At 44.7% G+C, this 17,844-nt stretch overlaps 2 protein-coding genes across 2 annotated transcripts in view; one reads left to right on the top strand and one right to left on the bottom strand.

Moving 5' to 3' along the window:
- Ube2b (ubiquitin conjugating enzyme E2 B) overlaps window positions 1–3,059 on the top strand; it is a 16,801-nt gene extending 13,742 nt beyond the window's left edge. The window contains exon 6 of the mRNA XM_031354008.1: window positions 3,051–3,059. Within this exon, the coding sequence (XP_031209868.1) occupies window positions 3,051–3,059 (9 nt within the window). The remainder of the gene's footprint in view (window positions 1–3,050) is intronic.
- A 4,910-nt stretch (window positions 3,060–7,969) lies between these two features.
- Cdkn2aipnl (CDKN2A interacting protein N-terminal like) lies at window positions 7,970–17,470 on the bottom strand. Its single transcript, XM_031352827.1, has 3 exons — window positions 17,150–17,470; window positions 15,184–15,283; window positions 7,970–9,458 (listed from the first exon to the last, which is right to left on the bottom strand). Exons 1-3 carry the CDS (start codon window positions 17,386–17,388, stop codon window positions 9,447–9,449), a joined length of 351 nt encoding a protein of 116 aa, XP_031208687.1. The 5' UTR covers window positions 17,389–17,470; the 3' UTR covers window positions 7,970–9,446.
- Between the last annotated feature and the right edge of the window lie 374 nt (window positions 17,471–17,844).

Here is a 17,844-nt window from a genome sequence, read left to right as displayed (position 1 = left end):
ACAAGTTGTACTGCATCTTAGTTTACTGGATAGATTTAAAACACAGTATTGTAGAAAGCTAATACAAAGCTATCCTATGCCTTCAAATAGTATAGAAAATGGAAAATATACAAGTAAATTCTGTTGAACCATTTGTGTAGTCTCTCTAGTAGTTGAAACAGCTATTGTAGTGTTCCACACCAGCCTCCATAGATGTGCTCTGGTAGCCTCTCTGCTGGAACATTGGGTTGCAGAGTAACCATGTCTTCTGTTTACAAGCAAAGTTTAAAACTGGGATGGATAAGAACTGATACTTTCCTGTAGAAGTTGTTACCCCAAGGGGCTGAAGAGATGGTTCCGTGGTTATTGCATGTACTGTTCTGCAAGAACCCAGTCTCTGTTCCCAGCTCCCACTTCAGACAGTTCACAGCTGCCTGTAACTTCAGCTCCGGGAGGATCCAGAGCTACTGAATAAATCAAACTGGCATTCACATAAATAGACACCTACGTAATTAAAATACTAATTTATTAAGCTTAGCATGGTGGCACAAAACCTGCTTATATCCTTGGGAGACTGGGGAGGATCAGGGCTTTGAGCCTGGTCTACATAGTGAGTTCCAGGCCACTTGGGGTACACGGTGAGATACATGCGGGATACTTCTGCCATTCATTTAGCTCTACAACTCTTTCCTCCAGTGACTTGGACAGTAAATAAGCAATACCTGTGAGAGGGCTCAAGTATTTCTCTAAACAACATGCTGGGTATGTCAGCACTATATTTATTCTTAGCCATTTTCTTCATTCATTTGAAAACAAACATTTAAGTACTTGGTAAACAGTAAAAGGGAGTGATGTCAGATTGTGAGCCAGCTATGAAGTTTTTCTACCTATCTGACCCATCTGACTTTTGGAGAAAGTCCTTAGAAACGTTCTATTTATGAGTCACTCCTGTTTTGTCTTCGGCAGAGTACCAGGTCTGGATCTTGGTCTAGATACATTTGGACAGCAAGAAGCTAGAACTAAGCAAGGCATTGAGATAGAGACCTGCACAGGGCTTATAATAAGTGCTTGAAATGCACTTCCTTGGGAGCAGGGCCTAGCAGAGAGCAGCCCACGTGCCACTGTTCCCAGCACTTAGATGTTGTTTAAGCATAAAACTGGGCACTGTTCTATTCCAGATCAGGAAACTAGATACAGAGAGATGAGGTGTCTCAGGTCAGCCAGCTAGGAAGTGAGCTGGCTTTTGGAGTAGTATAAACGCTGAAGCGTAAGGGATATTAAGGGAAGTTTTACTTTATTTGGTAGAGTTACACACAGACTGCCCATTGGGAAGTTTTCTCTGTTGTCATTTCCCACCTTCATACACACACCCCATGTCAAAGTCTGGGTATAGAAACTTGCTGCTCTCTGATATAAAGGACTGATCTCTCAGCAAACCATTTCCCTTTCAATCCAGGTGGGATTTCCTGGTGGGAGGAGGGTTGAACCAAGGTCTTTCCAAGTATGAGAGAAGCACTATACTGATGAGCTCTTCTCCCAATCACAGAAGGACACTGGAGGCTGAATCTCAAGGTCCTTAAGCCTAGCCCTCTTAACAATAAAATAGGCCCATTAAGTCACTTTGAGAGGCTTGCTGTGACATGGCTTAACAAGTAAAGGTGCTTGTCACCAAGCCTGATGGCCAAAGTCAGATCTGGGAAGGAACCCGATGGCCTGATGGCCAAAGTCAGATCTGGGAAGGAACCCGATGGAAGGAGAGAAAGGACTCCCATAAGTTGTCCTATCACCTCCAACCTCAAGATGGGACATGTGCTCCCATCCCATACACATAACCACAAAACCAGTATAATTTGAAGTCTTTTGAGATCTCATCTAAACCTCGTGTATGGAAAGCAATGAAGAGAATTAAGGGCTGCCATGATTACTAATTGTTCTGTGCTCTGAAAACAAAGGCCCTGCCTATACAGAGTGCTATTTCCTGGTGGGAGGAGGGTTGAACCAAGGTCCTTCCAAGTATGAGAGAAGCACTATACTGATGAGCTCTTCTCCCAATCACAGAAGGACACTGGAGGCTGAAGAGATGGCTCAGTGTTAGATCACATACTGTTCTTGACGAGGATTTGAGTTCAGTTCCCAGCACCTGTGCCAGGTGCTCACCACTACCTGTAAGTCCAGCTCCAAAGGACCAGGAACTTCTGACCTATGGACACTAGCTCTCAGGGGGACAGGCATAATATGGGTGTGGTGCGGTCCATGCTTATATCTCAACATTTGGGAGGCCAAAACAGGAGGGTTCCATGAGTTTGAGGCTGGCCATGCTACACAGAGTGAGACCCTGCCTCCAGAAAGAAACATTTGGGCTCAAATGGGAAGATTCAGAGTTTTGTCTCATTTGAGTTGCTGGAATCCAAATAGCCCCAGGCATGTTAGGTAAGTGTTGTCAGCTAGTTGTATTATCAACCCTAAGAGTAGACAGTGTGGATCACAGTTCTTTTCTGTTGTGTCCAGCCATGGGATATGGCATATGGGTTAACTATATAAGGAGAAATCTAATAGTTGAAGCTGATGAGGTGCAAATTGTCAGAAGATATTTTAACAGAGTTGTGGCTCCGTTTAGTTCCCATTTAGTGTGGGAGAAAATGAGCTACTGTCCAATAGAGATCGTTTTCCATCTAAGTATATGACACAGCAAAGATACCAGAAGTCTTTTGAAAGCATAGGCCTTTCCTCTAGCCTTTGAAGAAAGAACAGGTAATTGAACACATGCACTATTTTTAGTAAATTTGTCCTATCACTGCTATAGCTTTTAAAAATAATCTTAGTAAAGTCTTGAGGTTTTAATGTTTCTTCTACTCAATAGGATGGCTAGAGAATTAACTTTAGTTGGGTCAGAAAGATAAACAACCTGTTTATCAACAGTCCACACCCAGCTCAACATTAGTTCCAGCCATCCACTGGTATATGGAAGCCTCAGACTTGGAAGCGGAACCTGACTGTGGAAGGATTTAGCTGCCGTTGATCGCATAACTAATGCTCTCTGGCCATGTGGCTCTCATCTGACTGTCTTGCAGAGAGCTTAGAAGTGGAATTATGTAGTGACAGTTAAAAAAAAAAAATGACACCTCTGGGTGGTATGTGTGTGGTTCATTGGCAAAGCACCTGACTTTAGCAAGTATAAGGACCCAGCACACACATACACAGAGTAAGAAACTGTTTCGGAGACCTTGACTGATCTTGAAGTCTCAGAAGGAAATGAATCCCTAAAATGTGGTTGGATTGGGAACTTAGGGTCAGAGTCTGACTGAATTCATTAGTCTTCATTCTTAGAATCTGAGGATCTTACCATGTCTTGGAAGGTGCTGGAATGAAGGCATTGCACTTTAGCTGCCCTCCTAGGAGCAAAGACTTTGCTACGCTTGCGCCCTTCTGAAGCCCCAAGGAGAAAGTTGCCCCTTTACAAATAAGATCTTTTGCCAAGAATACCACTGCTCACCAGCTGAATTGGCCTAGTGGCTCTTAAAAGGTGTTAAATAGAGAGCTTGAAGCTCTGGCTGGCCTGTGTAAGTTCATTTTAGAAAATGGAATTGGAAAATTTATAACGGAGTTGGTTCAAAGAAAACAAGGAACCCTTCACCTATCACCTCCCTCAAAGCCAGAGACATACTCTCCCTTTTCATAGAAAAAGATGTGTTTGCTGGTCCTGGTAACTGACCACACTGACAGAGATGAGGGAGGGCTCTGGGGATGCTGGTCTGTCACCAGCTTTACCTACATGCTTATGTCAGGAAAAGTTGTCATCTTACTGTACTGCAACTGGCTTTGGCCCTGGGAATGTTCCCATAGGTGCATACAGACATGTTGTATGAGGCAGAGTGGGGTGAAAGGACTCCTTTAGGGAGAGCACTCTTCCTTGGGTTCCTCTGCAAGCCAGCAACACAAGCAAGGCCAACACCGAGGCTTGGAGAGTTTGGTGTAAAATGTTTCCTTTCCTGGCTTTGGTTACCACATGTGTGTGTGCTAGAAACAGTCTCCTTCAGCTGCGGCAAACCTAAAACTGTGTAGTCCAGGGTAGCCTCAAACTTAGAATCCTCCTGCATCAAACTTCTAAGTGCTAGTATGAGTATTTTGCTTACACAGATGTCTTTGTAACACTTGTATGTCTGAGGCCAAAAGAGGCCATCAGATCCCCCTTTAACTGGGGTTACAGACAGTTGTTAGCCACTGCGTGGGTGCTTAGAATTGAACCAGGTCCTCTGAAGAGCAGCCATTGAGCCTCTTGACCATTGAGCCATCTCTCCAGGCCCATGTTTTGTTGTTTGAGACAGTCTTATTGTAGCCCAGGCTGACCTTGAACTTAGTACATAGTGAAGGATGACCTTAAATATCTGATTCTTTTGTCTCCCTCTCCTAAGTGTGTAGTTTTGTCTATTCTGCTTTGTGCTCTTGGCTGGTCACACACACCCTCCCAGGAGCTATCTCGGATCTTCAAATAGAAAACACACACACATGCATACCTGTTATTCTTAAAATGCCTTTGTTAACTCAATGACTGAGCACTCCTAATTCTTCCCCTGCAACCCCAGGCCAAAGGCCACTTCCCTGAAAACTTACATGGCTGGTTGGCTTATCTCCTCAGCTACTGTGTCCCCTCCTCTCTCCCAGTCTTCCCAATTCTCACTGCATCCTACCCCAAACTGTTTAAGATGATTAGGTAACACAAGTTAAGGACCAGATAGCAAATTCATGGTTTTGTTAGATTCTGATTATCATAAAGTATTTTAAGTTTGCTCAAATAGAAATGGCTAAGAGTAGTTAAGGTTTAACAGTTCAGAGATACTTTACTTAGTCTTCAAAAACATCAGAAGTCCACAGAATGTGACATTTAATGTTATTTCATTTTTAAGGATTATTTGACTAGCTACATGTCTGCTCCTGACAGTATCCCTTCACAGTTCAAAGAAGATACTGAGCAACTTTACCTCCAGGCGAGGTAGCCACAGGGCAAAAATTGCCTATTTCAGACAAAATACTGTCCAAAATGGGCACACTATGTGGAATAGTCGGCTGATAACTCTGCCAAGACATGGTAAACAGTCATTCATAATTCTGCTTTACAAAGGTCCGTTAGATGATCCTGGGCCAGAAGGCTGAAGACAGATGTTCCAGCATTTTGAGGAATGGGGGGCTGTCCAGCAGTCTACTGTCTCTACAGTTGTTTAAAGTTTGAGAAGCTATGTTTGGTGCTTCCTATATACCCAAGTCATATTTATTTCATTCCTGGATTTCTGACGGGGTTGAAGACTAATTATAGCCCCATAAGCAAACCTAAATTGTTTAACATTAAAGACATGATAAGAGTAGAAAGCATAGTTTTGAGATGGTGTTACAAGCTAAAATCAAAATATAACTCAGAAGAAACAGAATTGTAACTCTTTAAGTTAGGAATGATGGTAGTGTGCTTTAACTGACAAATATGATGGATTGGATGTTAACTATATTTTGCTGGGCAGTGGTGGCACACACCTTTAATCCCAGCACTTGGGAGGCAGAGGCAGGCAGCTTTCTGAGTTGGAGGCTAGCCTGGTCTACAGAGTGAGTTCCAGGATAGCCAGGGCTACAGAGAAACCCTGTCTCAAAAAAAAAAAAAAAAAAAAAAACTGTATATCATGCTTTGTAATTTACATGATTGTTATGGTTCTACTCGATTAGGTCTGAGGAAAGAGGGGGTTGTTTGGTTTGTTTTTAAATTGGACAGAAAAGGTGAAATGTAGAGGGTGGTTCTGGTGCTTTAATTGGGAATCTGTGTTTATTGACACTAAAGGTCCTTGCCTCCAATTGGTTTTTGATCTATCAATAAAGATGCCAGTGGCCAATGGCTGGATGGAAAGAAAGAAGTGGGATTTCCCGGTTCCCAGAGAAGGCAAGGGGAGGATACTTGGGGAGAGAGAAACAGAACAGACTCAGAGCTTCAGGGGAGATCTTCCAAAATGTAGGTGGAAAAGGAAAGTGGTCCACTGAAGGGCAGCCCAAAAGTGTCTTGGGCAGCAAGACCAATGAGCTTCGCAGAAGGTAACCAGGCAACTAAGTTGAGGGCAGATGTAAGGCTTAGGAGTAACGAACAATAAGGGCACGATAACTGCAGAAGGCTTCTAAGAGCCCAGCAACAGAGGCAATAAGTCAGTTTAAAAAATGAGCTAATGTGTGTATATCTTTCATCTGAAGAAACACACCTGGTTTATGCATTGCTAGGGATAAATGCAGGCCTTCATGCACTTTAGGTAGGCACTCAACCCCAATCCCACAAAGATGCTTTGGCAAACTGGATCTTCTGTGTGGAACAGCTTGTGAAGTAGCCACAATCTGCATCAAGGATCTAGTGATCAGAGCTGCAACACACGATACCAAAGGGAAATGAAGATTGTTCTCTTTGCAGCTGGCCTGGGCAGGCACAGGCCTAGACAGGAAGCCCAGAAGACAGCAGAGTACCCGTGTCATCTACAGTGCACACCTTTCAACCCAGCATTCAGGAGGCAGAGGTAGACAGATCTCTGTGATGCCTACCTGGTCTACATAGCAAACTCCAGGCTAGCCTGGGCTATGTAGTGAGGCTTTGTCTCAATACAAAAACAGTAACAAAATTTAACAAGTTGTAAAGATAATTGAATACAAAAAGTAGAGGGAAGCACAAATTATCAACTTAGCAGCTGAGATGCTTAAAACCTAAGGTTTAAGTGCAAGTAGGGACCATAGTCTGCCTAGAACTCTACCCAGAGTGAAGGGGAATCTAGTGTTTTGCAGGAATACGTGTGACAGGCCTGTCACAGGCTTTGTACACAGTGCAGGACAGGAACATACTGACACCAAAGAGCTCAGGACCCCAGACCCAGTGCTATTGGATCCCAAGATACCTAGAGTTTGGGGCCCTTTCTATAGAAAGGTCATCTCTGCTGAAGCCCTGTAGTGGGATGGGAAACCAGAGCACGAAACTTGCTTGTCTTTTGTGTGAGTCCAAGTTTGTCAAAAGCTTTGGTTCCAACATGTTCCAGCTTCTCTGAGAGGAAACCCAGAACAAGACACAGGCACAGTCGTGCCAGGCATGTATAGACACTGGCTTACATGTTCACCTCCAGGACTAAGGAGCCCACATCTAAGGCCGGCAACAGACCATTATTAGTTTCTAGTCTTTGGTTTTGTGGGGCTTTGAGTATGTCTAGGTGATGCAGTGGACTTCCTCAGCTGGCTTTCAGAGTATGGGTACCAAACTCCCTCCATCGCTGACATGTACATGCTGTAAAACTGCTTCCTGCTGGCAGCCGCCCTACCCCTCCCCAACCTGACCCAAGAGTGTGATCTTCAGAAAGAATGAACTTGGAAGTTCATTTCACACACACAATACACTCTCTCTCTGTCTCTCTCTCTCTCTCTCTCAAAAGGATTCTTTTTTTCAGTATTTGTTGACTAAAATGTGGTTCCTAAATTCTAAAATTATTGTCTCTAAAGATTTGTGTGTACTCTCCCAAATTAACTTCTCAGGAATATTCCAGAGAACAATTTTTTGGGCATAGCATCACCAGCATAAGCACCTGTATATCTGAAATTTCCATACTCACTTTCCTGATACACACTTTTCTAAGTTCTGTCCTGGGCATGCCTTGGAGGTGTGCTTAATTAAGTCCCTCTGTATGACCTCACTCTCACTTCAAGTTAGGGAAGGGATACCTAAGAATACAGTACTAATGCCATAGTTGAGTCAGCCACTAGGTTATAAAAGTGAGAAGAGAGGTAGGCAGCTTAGCTGAGGGAATGAAGAAAACCAAAACTGAAGACCAAAAAGACTGGGGAAACAGAACAGAAAGGCAACAGAACTGCACCATATTGGGCCCAAGGTGCCATGCCTACAGGCAGCTCCACTTCTGGATTCCAGTTGTCCAAATACCAACAGGAAGTAACTGAAGGTTTATGGGAAGAAATCACACAACTCGAACCTAACTTCACTCAATGGAAAAGCTGTTTTATTGGGGGTTGTAGACAGGAAATAAAATCAACAATCTATGGAAAGTGCATTTTGCTTTTAAGCCTCACAAATCTGCAGATGATTAGAATGGATGAAGGCTAGGCTGCATCTGAGAAGATGAGGCTCCAGCTCAGTGAGCACAGAGCTCTGCCCTCCAACAGTCACCACCTTGCCATTTCCCTGTGACAGGCGGTCTTTCTTTCATTGCCTTGGAGAAGCTTGTCCAAGGTATCAATCAAATCAAGGGTGACTGGGGACTGGAGCTGAAGCCACATAAAGGTGTGGCCTTTATCTCACACCACAAAAAAGAATGTGTCCCCTGCTCTGACTAAACAGCAGTGGCCCCAGCCTCTGGGTGTCCAATTTCCTGTATCCAGCCGATGAGGCTAAGGCAGACCCCACTGCCTTTCTGGTCATAATGGGCCTGCCATTGATGAGTCCTGCTGTGTACACTGCTCCACAGCTCCCCACAGCTGTTATCTAATCGTGACTAAATACAGAGAATTGGAAGGGGGTTAGAACACATATGCCAGCTGTCAGGTGGAATGTCAAGACCACTGTCTCAGAGCAAGCAGGACTGCATTGCAATCCAGAAGTGATATGCAAGGTAGTTAGTTCTTCACATGAGAAAGCCTTCTGGAAACAAACAAAAAATGCAGGCACATGGGCATCTAGTACCTAGAAATCATCTGGTTGGCGGAATAAAACCATGTTTCCAGCAATTTTTAAATCTATTTTTTTTCTTTCTTTGAAATACTAGGGACCAAACCCAGGACCTCAAGCATGCTAAGGAAGTACTCTACCACTGAGCTACATCTCTAATCCTCAGTGAATTTTAAAATGAGGCTGGATGCTTTTTTGTACATTGCCTCCTGCCTGTGAGCTAGCTCTGCTACTTCAGGGCCTAAATATGATTCCCATTTCCTACACAAAGGTCCCTGAGCCCAGCAGTGGGGGTGCTCCAGATACAGCTGGTTAGTACACTGTCCTTTGGTGGCCATCAGTGGTGAGGTATAAATATACAGTGGGTTCAGGTAGAGATAAGGACACAGAGGGTCTGTCTTGCCTCAGGACAAACATGGGTCAAGGTACAGCAAAACAAGAATTATATTTACAGGTACTCTGTTTTAAAAAAAAATCAAATTATAAAATTTATCACCTGTCATTGTTATATCAACATAAAAGGCATTTCAAACAAAGTTTGGCTTTGACAACCTGATGAAATTTCTGAGAGTTCACCATATATGACTACATAAATATGCATGTGTATTTTTACAGCAATCCTGGAAGAACGAAGACGTCTTTGAAGCCCTTGGGCCCCGTCCTTTTCCATTCCAGCTGCCTCTATGCTGCAAATACCAGGAATCTCACTCAAGAGCTGCCAATGTTCAGTCACCTTCACCCCGGCCTCCTTCCTAAGTCTGTCCCCAGGGTGGGAATGTGGAGATCTGCCTTAGCTTTGATGCTGAAGAAAAAAAAAAAGAAGAAAAAGTTACACAGCCATCGAGTCCCATGAATCAAGTTCATCTTCACACATTCAAATAAAGCAGTGATGGAATATTTATGTGCGACCCAGATGGCAAGTCTACTCAGAAATTATTAATATTTTACTACACACAGAAAATGCAGCCACACTCTGACCACATGATCCATTTGGCAGCCAGAACCTTACTTCCCTGACTTGTGGCTTGCTGTCTGTAAGTGTTCACAGTTTAAAGTGATAACGGAAATGCTTAAGTGCTATGCCTGCTGCCAGCCTCTGGCCTCACAGACACTCACTGTTCTATATTCAACACGGCAAGATTCAGGTGGGTCTCTGTCGTACTCTGCACTGAGCCAGAGCACTTAGAAGTGAAGGGTACGTATTTCTGGAGTTCACAAGATTACAAACTGTAAATGGAGTCTGCAAACAGTGGTGGCCTGGCACCGACCGATTCCTTCCAAGTGCTCTAGCACCTTCGGTAAATATAAGCATGGCTTTAGAAAACTTTTAAGGAGGGTGTGAAGAAATCACTGTCACCTTGTGTTTGAATGGATTCCCTTAACACCGAGCAGCAGGAGTGAATCAACTTGAAAGTCTTTTTAGTAATCAAAAGATTTCAAGGTATGACCTATTTCCTAGCTAAGTCAACAACCTTCAGCAAAGATAAAATACAAATCTTTGTACACTTGGGAGAATGCAGTGTGACCAAGAAACTACCTGAATGTGGTCCAGGGAGACATCCCTGAGCCACCCCTTAGATTTTCATCTCATGTGTAGGAATTAGGGGCTATCCAGGTAGCCAATTGTCTTCATAACTGTTTAAGTTTTGGAAGCTACTGTGGTGCTTTCTATATACTCAGGCAATTCATTCTTGGATTTCTGATGGGGTGAAGACTAGTTATAGTCTCATAATCAAACTCAAGTTGTTTAGCATTGAAAGAGAGGTTATAGAGTAGAAGACAGTTTTCAGATGGTGTGACAGGCTAAAATCTAAACATAATCCAGGGATAGAATTGTAATTTTTTGTTTGTTTGTTTGTTTTTCGAGACAGGGTTTCTCTGTGTAGCCCTGGCTGTCCTGGAACTCACTCTGTAGACCAGGCTGGCCTAGAACTTAGAAATCTGCCTGCCTCTGCCTCCCAAGTGCTGGGATAAAAGGCATGTGCCCCACCACTGCCCAGCAAATTGTAACTCTTTAAGTTAGAAAGACTTGTCATACTTCAGAGGGAGAAAAGGCCACAAGTCATGTGAGATCTAGGGTAGAGTATCTAACTGACAAGTATGATGGACTGGATATTAACTGTGTAATTCACATGATTGTTATGGCTTTGTTGAATTTATTTTGGAGAGAAGTTTTCTTTAATTGGACAGAAAAGGTGAGGTGTAGGGGTGGTTCTGATGCTAAGATCCTGTTCCCTAATTGGTTCTTGATTGATCAATAAAGATGAGCTAGGCAGAATAGGTAGGACTTCCAGTTCTTCCACAGGCAGGCTAGCAGCCGCTGAAGAGGAGAAAGTTTTGTCATACTTAGGAGGGAGAAAAGGCCACCAGTCATGTGAGATCTAGGGTGGAGTAACCACTGGCCACTTCCCTGACTGGGCCTGGGGTAGAAGGCAGGAGGTTAGAAACATAACTAAGCTGAGGGCAGATTTAGGGTGCTGAGCTAAAAGGCTTAGAAGATCCCAGCCACTGAGCTAAAGCAATATAAAAATAAACTAATGTGTATGTGTGTCTTTCATCCACAGATCCAAAAGAACCTGGGTGGGGCTGGTAGCACTGTCTGCCCAGAGCTTAAAGCAGGATAACAAAAAACATACACAACACTCATGTATCTAGGTGTTTTGTCTGCATGTATGTCTGTGCACCAAGTATATCCCTGAAGCCTGAGGAGGACCCAAGAAAGAGTTAGAAGCCCCAGGATTAGGGTTATAGATTATGAGTCACTATGTGGGTGCTGGGAATTGAACCAGGATCCTCTGGAAGAGCAACTAGTGCTCTTAACCACTGAGCCATGTCTCCAGTTCCTCAAGAGTTTCAACTGGACAGACTCAGACCACTACCCTTTTCACATGGCATTATTAGATGATTCACCTATCCTGGACTCTGGACCACAAGACTAGCCCACAGGGTCAGATCCATCTCTCTCTCTCTCTCTCTCTCTCTCTCTCTCTCTCTCTCTCTCTCTCTCTCTCTCTCCTTTCTCTCTCTCAAGAGTTTACTTATTTTATATATGTGAGTGCACTGTTGCTGTCTTCAGACACACCAGAAGAGGGCATCAGAACCCATTACATATGGCTGTGAGCCTCCATGTGGTTGCTGGGAATTGACCTCAGGACCTCTGGTCAGTGCAGTCAGTGCTCTTAACCACTGAGTCATCTCTCCAGCCCCATCCTCTCTCTCTCTTTCAACAGGATCTACATAGTCCAGTCTTGTCTCCAGCTGTCGGGTAGCCAAGGGATAACCTCAAGTTCCAGATCTTCCTGCCTCTGCCTCTGGAGTGCTGTGATTAAAGACATAGACCCCCCATGTCTGGTTACGGCTTTCATGAAAACATGGCCTCAGAGCTGGCTGAAGTTGTAAAAAAGCACAGAACACCTTGTGGTGTGTGGGCACACCTGCTCTTCTGACTTCCGCACTGTTCCCTGTGATCAATTTCATACTGATGTCTTTCCTTGTGGGACACAGATGTTCTCAGGAGAAGCAGCAAATTATGATGTTAATGACTACTTTGAATCAACAATAACAGTTTTGTCAATAATTGCTCCTTTTCCATTTTTGTTTGTTTTTGCTTTTTTTTTTTTTTTGAGAGAGAGATGGTCTCTATGCTGCACAATCTGTTCTGAAACTAACTATGTAGAACAGCCTCATGCAAACCCACAGAACTCTATCTGCCTCTGTCTCCAGAGTGCTGGGATTAAAGGCGTGGCCACCACACCCGACTCTTCTTGCCTGACTCAGTGGCCACTGATGCTGTCACTGCTTGCTCCTGCAGCAGCCACACTGTGGCTGCAGGCTTCAGGTGAACACTAGGTGGCACTTAGATTGCCAAGGCTGCTTGCTCAATATGCTTGTGCCAAGTTCCCCCTTTCAGAAGAGAGCATACACTCTTCCCAACTGTTGACCCAATCCCATCTGTCACACTCATTCCTCAGACCAAAAAGGAAGAGCTGGACAGAGATACACCCACCCAAAAGCTGCAGGGGGGCAACATGTATTTTTAACACTTTACTCCAGAGAGCTTGTGTCTAAGTCATCATCATTGTCTGGTCTCCAGGTGCCAACAACGTTGAGCAACTCCTTTCCACGTCCCAGCTAACTCTAAAACCCAACTACATTCTAATTTTAGAGGGTCAGTTCTGGCTGGCACAATGACAGGGCTTTTAGATTTCTGGCCTAGTACCCTTCAGCTTCACCTGACATGAAAGGAAGGACAAACTATCTCAAAGACAGACTCTCTACAGCTGCCTCACAAACCATTCAGTGCGTGGGTGATTTGTTCTCACGCATGGCTTTCTTACAGGAGTTTGTTTTGCTGTGGTACCAGGGGGTACCAGACCTAGGTTAGCACTGTCACGAAGACACATTTCCAGCCTCCTAGAAGAATCTCTTGTTATTTACACTGTTATTATTTATTTCTCTGTGTGTGCTCATGTATGTGAGCAGGCCACAGAACATGTGTGGAGGTTAACTTTCAGGAGTCAACTTTCAGGAGTTGGTTCTCTCTTTTTACCATGGGTTCCAAAGCTTGACCTTAGGTCTTAACCCTTGCCAGCAAACACCTCTATCTGGCTGAGCCATCTCACTGGCCCAAGACCAACAACCTGTGACTTGGGGTGGAAGATAAAAGTGGAAGAATTCCTACTTTGTTTCCACACGCTGCTTCTTTCAAAGCCCTGCAGTATACATGTCAAGTACATCTGAGCAAGTGTGGCTTCTCTATATGAGCATATCTCTACCCTTTCCATATTACCCATATTAGTAAGATGTTGTCCTATTGGTCTGTGTTACAGCTTACAGGCTCCAGACAGTTATTTGAGATGTCTCTGGGAAGCTCCAGGACATGGTGGCCTGGGCTCACACTGGCTATGTCATCATGTACATCTGCACAAAGCTAAGAATAAAAAGCATGTGTTGGATCCCTTGCATAAGATCAAGCTGAAGTTCACTAGCTGCCAGAAAACCACATCCCACAGATGTAGGGCCTTACCAAGTTTAATGCAAGTAAATTTGAAGACTTGGTGGCTGAGAAGTGGGTGCTCTCCTATGTCTGTGGCCTCAAAGCAGGCCCTGCACTCTTGGCTTCTACATGGCTACACTATCTCCTGAATCAGGCTGCTCAGTGGTAAATCTTATATAAAAGACTAGATAGATATTAAACAAATTTTAGGAAACAAGAGAGCAATTCTGCTGCCTAAAGAGACCAGGCTAGATGTGAGAAAAACACGTGGGGGAGAGGTGTGTGTAGCCAAGACTCACAGCTTTCTTCTCCAGTTTCCTCTGCCTCTCCCTGGCCCAGGGATCCAGGATCCAGACATAAGACTCTAGGGCAAAGCTCATTGTGGACCAGGCCACAGCTGTAAGACTGAGTCCTGAAGACCAGAACTCAGCTGTGGTGTCTGGATATTACCCGACCACATTCCTTATCAGCTAGTCAGAGTTCACGGCGTGAAGTCTGGTCCAGCCCTGACCTGCTGAGGCAGCAGTACCCTGTATGAACTACTCTAAAGTGAAGTACTTCTAACTTTAGCACCCTAAAGATTTTTCTTTTTTTAAATAAGCAAAACAAGACAAGCCTGGGGGTTTAGGCCTAGAATCCCAGAACTCGGGAGGAAAAAGAACAAACAACAACAACAACAAAAACCCTAAATAAATAAACGAATAAATAAGCAAAACAGCTGTGGCTAGAGACAGAGACATGTTATCTAGGCCACCAGGGAGCAGAGGCAGGACTGCGATCCCAAGGCCTGCCAGGCTAAAGATCAAGGTGAAACCTGGGTAAGACTCTGAAAAAAGTAAAGAAAACTGGATACATAGCTCTGAGAGAGCACTTGCCTGGCACATACAAGGCTCTAGGCTCAACTCCCATTAATGTACAAATAATCCGTACACCCCTACACTTCACCTGGGGAAGAAAACATGGTGTTTGTTTTTCTTCCTTCTAGCCTTTTTGTTCAACAGAATGATCTCCATTTCTATCAATTTCCTGTGAACACTCAATTTCATCTTTCGTTATAGCTGAACAAGATTTCATGGTGTATATGGACCGCATTTTCATCATCCATGGGCCTACTGATGGGTATCAAGGCTGGTTACTGTGAACGGTGCAGCAATAAACACGGATGTGTAAAATGTCTGTGATATTCACTCAGAGTCCTTCAGGAGTAGTACAACTGGAAAATGTTTTTCGTTTGTTTTTAGGACCCTCTGTACCGGTTCCTAGTTTTTCCAGCGTAAGGAGCAAGATTCAATCCCTGGCACCAAGAGAAAAGGAGTGTTGTAGACAAACCAAAGAGACTGAGCCTATGTGTTACTCCACTGACAATGCATAATTTATCACGCTGACTTGTTATCCAGTTAAGAAAAGGTTTACACCAACTGTGAAGAAATAATGAAAGGACTTAAGACTGTGGAGCAGGAAACAAAATGCCCAAACCAACACAATACAGTGTAAGCTAGGCCCTTCTCTCTACACTTGCAAATGTTCTCACCTTTCTCATTAGTTCACTTCTGGTTGTAAACTGTGGCAGGTCTTCCACTTCAATCCCATCAGCCATTTCCATCACCTTGTCCAGAAGGTCTTTATTGTAACTGCACAATAAAAAGCAGTAAGGTAAAAACCTGGAAGACTCTCTGTCATTATAGATTAGTAAGAAAGTGTAGTTATTAGACTGTAAATGCTACCCCTAGAAAACAGCACTGCTTGGCTACTGGTAAGGTCATACTATGCTATCTGAGGTTTAAGCAATGCTCCTGCCTCAGCCTTCTGAATAGCTGGGAATACAGATGCGTACAAGCGAAGTTCTGCAATGACTGATACTGCAGGGAAAACCGGAGTGCTCAGCATACAGGTTAACAAATAGTCCTTCCTGCCTGTGAGGACAGAACTAGGCTTGAAGAATGCCAATAGAGCAGATGTTTCAAAAATTACAAAACGGGCAGGAGACATGGCCCAGCAGCCAAGGGAGCACTTGAGACTCTTACAGAGGACCAGGGTTCAATTCCTACAGGGCTGTTCTTTTCAGGTCTCTGAGATCTGACACCCTCTTCTGGCCTCTGAGGATACTGGGTACCAATCTGTTATATATCTATACATATAAACATCTTTAAAAAGAAAACAGGAGTTTGGAGAGACTTGCTCTCAGAGGACCCAGTTTCTATTCCCAGCATCCATCCACGTCAGGTGGCTCACAACCACCGGCAACTTCCATTCCAGGGAATCCAATGCTGTCTTCTGGCCTCCAGCGGCATGAGGCACTCTCATGGTGCAGGCATGTAGACATGCATATAAAATTTAAAATAGGTATAAACAAACACACATACACACACACACACACACAAAAACCACTAAAGTTACAGAAACAGGAGCACCATACTCAAGGATGAGGTCTGAGGGCCAAAAATTGGATTATTTTTTAAAACACATCGAACATTGGTCTCATGAAAATAACACCATTTGTTCCTTTTGTTCAGTTCTCAGTCATTTGTCTGAGCTTGGATCCTGTAATCTCAGATTTTTTAAAGGGCACCTAGTACGCAGGAGGGAAGATGGGCCTGTGTGTGTGATGAGTGTGTCTGGCTCAACATCGCCACATCCTGTTCGGACAAATATCCCAAGATCTGAAAGCAAGTAGCTTTAACCTTGGTGGTGAGGCGTGGTAAAAGAGCACTTATTTTGGATGTGTAAGGGTTTCATCCCTAACAAAAAAAAACCAAAAAGTAAACCTCTAACACAACCTCAATAAACTCTAGAAGTCTGGAAAGGCTTGGAAATGCATGCCTCTCAGTACAGGGGTTCTTGGGTGGATGGAGTTCTAGGGCTACCTGGACTACATAATAAACTGGAAGCCAGCCTCTGTTATAATAGAAGATTGCCTTAAAAGTTAAAAATCACAAGGGAGTATAAAAACCTGGTATCTTTTCCAGGTGGAATATCTCAAGGCCAGGCTTTTGTCTTCCTGGTGTGAACGCAATGGTTGGGGAGGGTGGGTGTTTGGTCAGCAACAAGAAAGCATGGGTTATTTTCATAAAAGGGAAGCCAAGAGGAGAAAGGGGAGAAAGATTACATACTGTCTTTGCGTGAAACCCATCACATCCTCTTGCTAGGTGTCTCTATCTAGAGGAGAGGCTGCACTTTTGTCACGTGGGTGACAGGAGCTAATGGACTTCAAACACACTCTGTAAAGGAAATCCTCTGGGCTAATGAGCAGTAATAAAAATGACCATTGCAATACAGCCTCCTTAGAGTACACCTGCACCGCACGCCCTATTACTCAGCTGCTGTAGTCATCGTAACCATTCATTCACAAGAGAAAAACAATGCTCAGGAGAGATCGTTCCCGAGGGAATGCTAAGAGGGGACCAGGCTGGAGCCAGGTTCTGCGTGGAGCAGTGGATATGCCCAAGTTGAGGATCGACTGATGGAGACAAGGTCAGACAGCTGTCGGGGGTCCGCACCTGCAACCCAAGAAGAGGTGGTTGGCCCAGACCATGGATAGGGACAGCAGCTGGTCCAGGCGGCCGCCGCCGTCGGGTGGGTCTCGGTAATCAGGCAGATGGCGCAGGATGAACTCCATGCGCGCTTTCCATTGCTTCTCACTCTCCGAGTACGAACGAAATTGCTCGGCGAAGTCGGCGGCCTGCCGTACGCCGGAAACTAGTTTCTCCACCGCGGCGCTGGCCTCGCCTCCCACCATGGCTCCCTTCGCAGCAGCCGCTACCGCCGCTAAGGATCGCACCAGCCCGCCGCTTTCCCGACACGCCCCGCGCTGCCGCCTCACGGCTAGAGCGACGGCGGCTGAGCGCGAGTGCTCTGGAGGACTTATCTGGAGCGCCCTCGCGGGGCTCGGAGGTCTAGTGCAACCCACCGCGTATTGCAACTGCTGGGGAGTTTGAGGCCTGCCAGTATAGAGCTGGCAGCTGGGTGTCCACTGGGGCTCTCCAGTGCCCTTTTTACCCCGGGCATCTGTTTATCCTCAGTCCTACGTTCTGTGGATCTCCCTGGGAAGTGAGGTCCTCTCTTTTATGGATCCACTGTGGTCTCAAACATCTTCACTGAGGTTGTGCCCTCCGGTCTTGCTGTATTCATCATCCTATCAGTACCTACAAGGCATTTTATTTTGTTCCGTGCCTAGGAAGGATGCCCCACTCTA

The sequence above is a fragment of the Mastomys coucha genome, unplaced genomic scaffold, assembly GCF_008632895.1.
Source record: "Mastomys coucha isolate ucsf_1 unplaced genomic scaffold, UCSF_Mcou_1 pScaffold5, whole genome shotgun sequence".
Taxonomy (NCBI): domain Eukaryota; kingdom Metazoa; phylum Chordata; class Mammalia; order Rodentia; family Muridae; genus Mastomys; species Mastomys coucha.
This window is presented reverse-complemented; position numbering and strand designations above follow the sequence as displayed.

What these genes read in the sequence shown, in the direction of transcription:
- Cdkn2aipnl (XM_031352827.1), bottom strand. Translation starts at nt 17,388, where the DNA reads ATGGTGGGAGGCGAGGCCAGCGCCGCGGTGGAGAAACTAGTTTCCGGC. An exon ending in CACCTCTTCTTGGGTTGCAG is followed by an intron (nt 15,284 to 17,149) that starts GTGCGGACCCCC and finishes TTTATTGTGCAG; the next exon opens with TTACAATAAAGACCTTCTGG.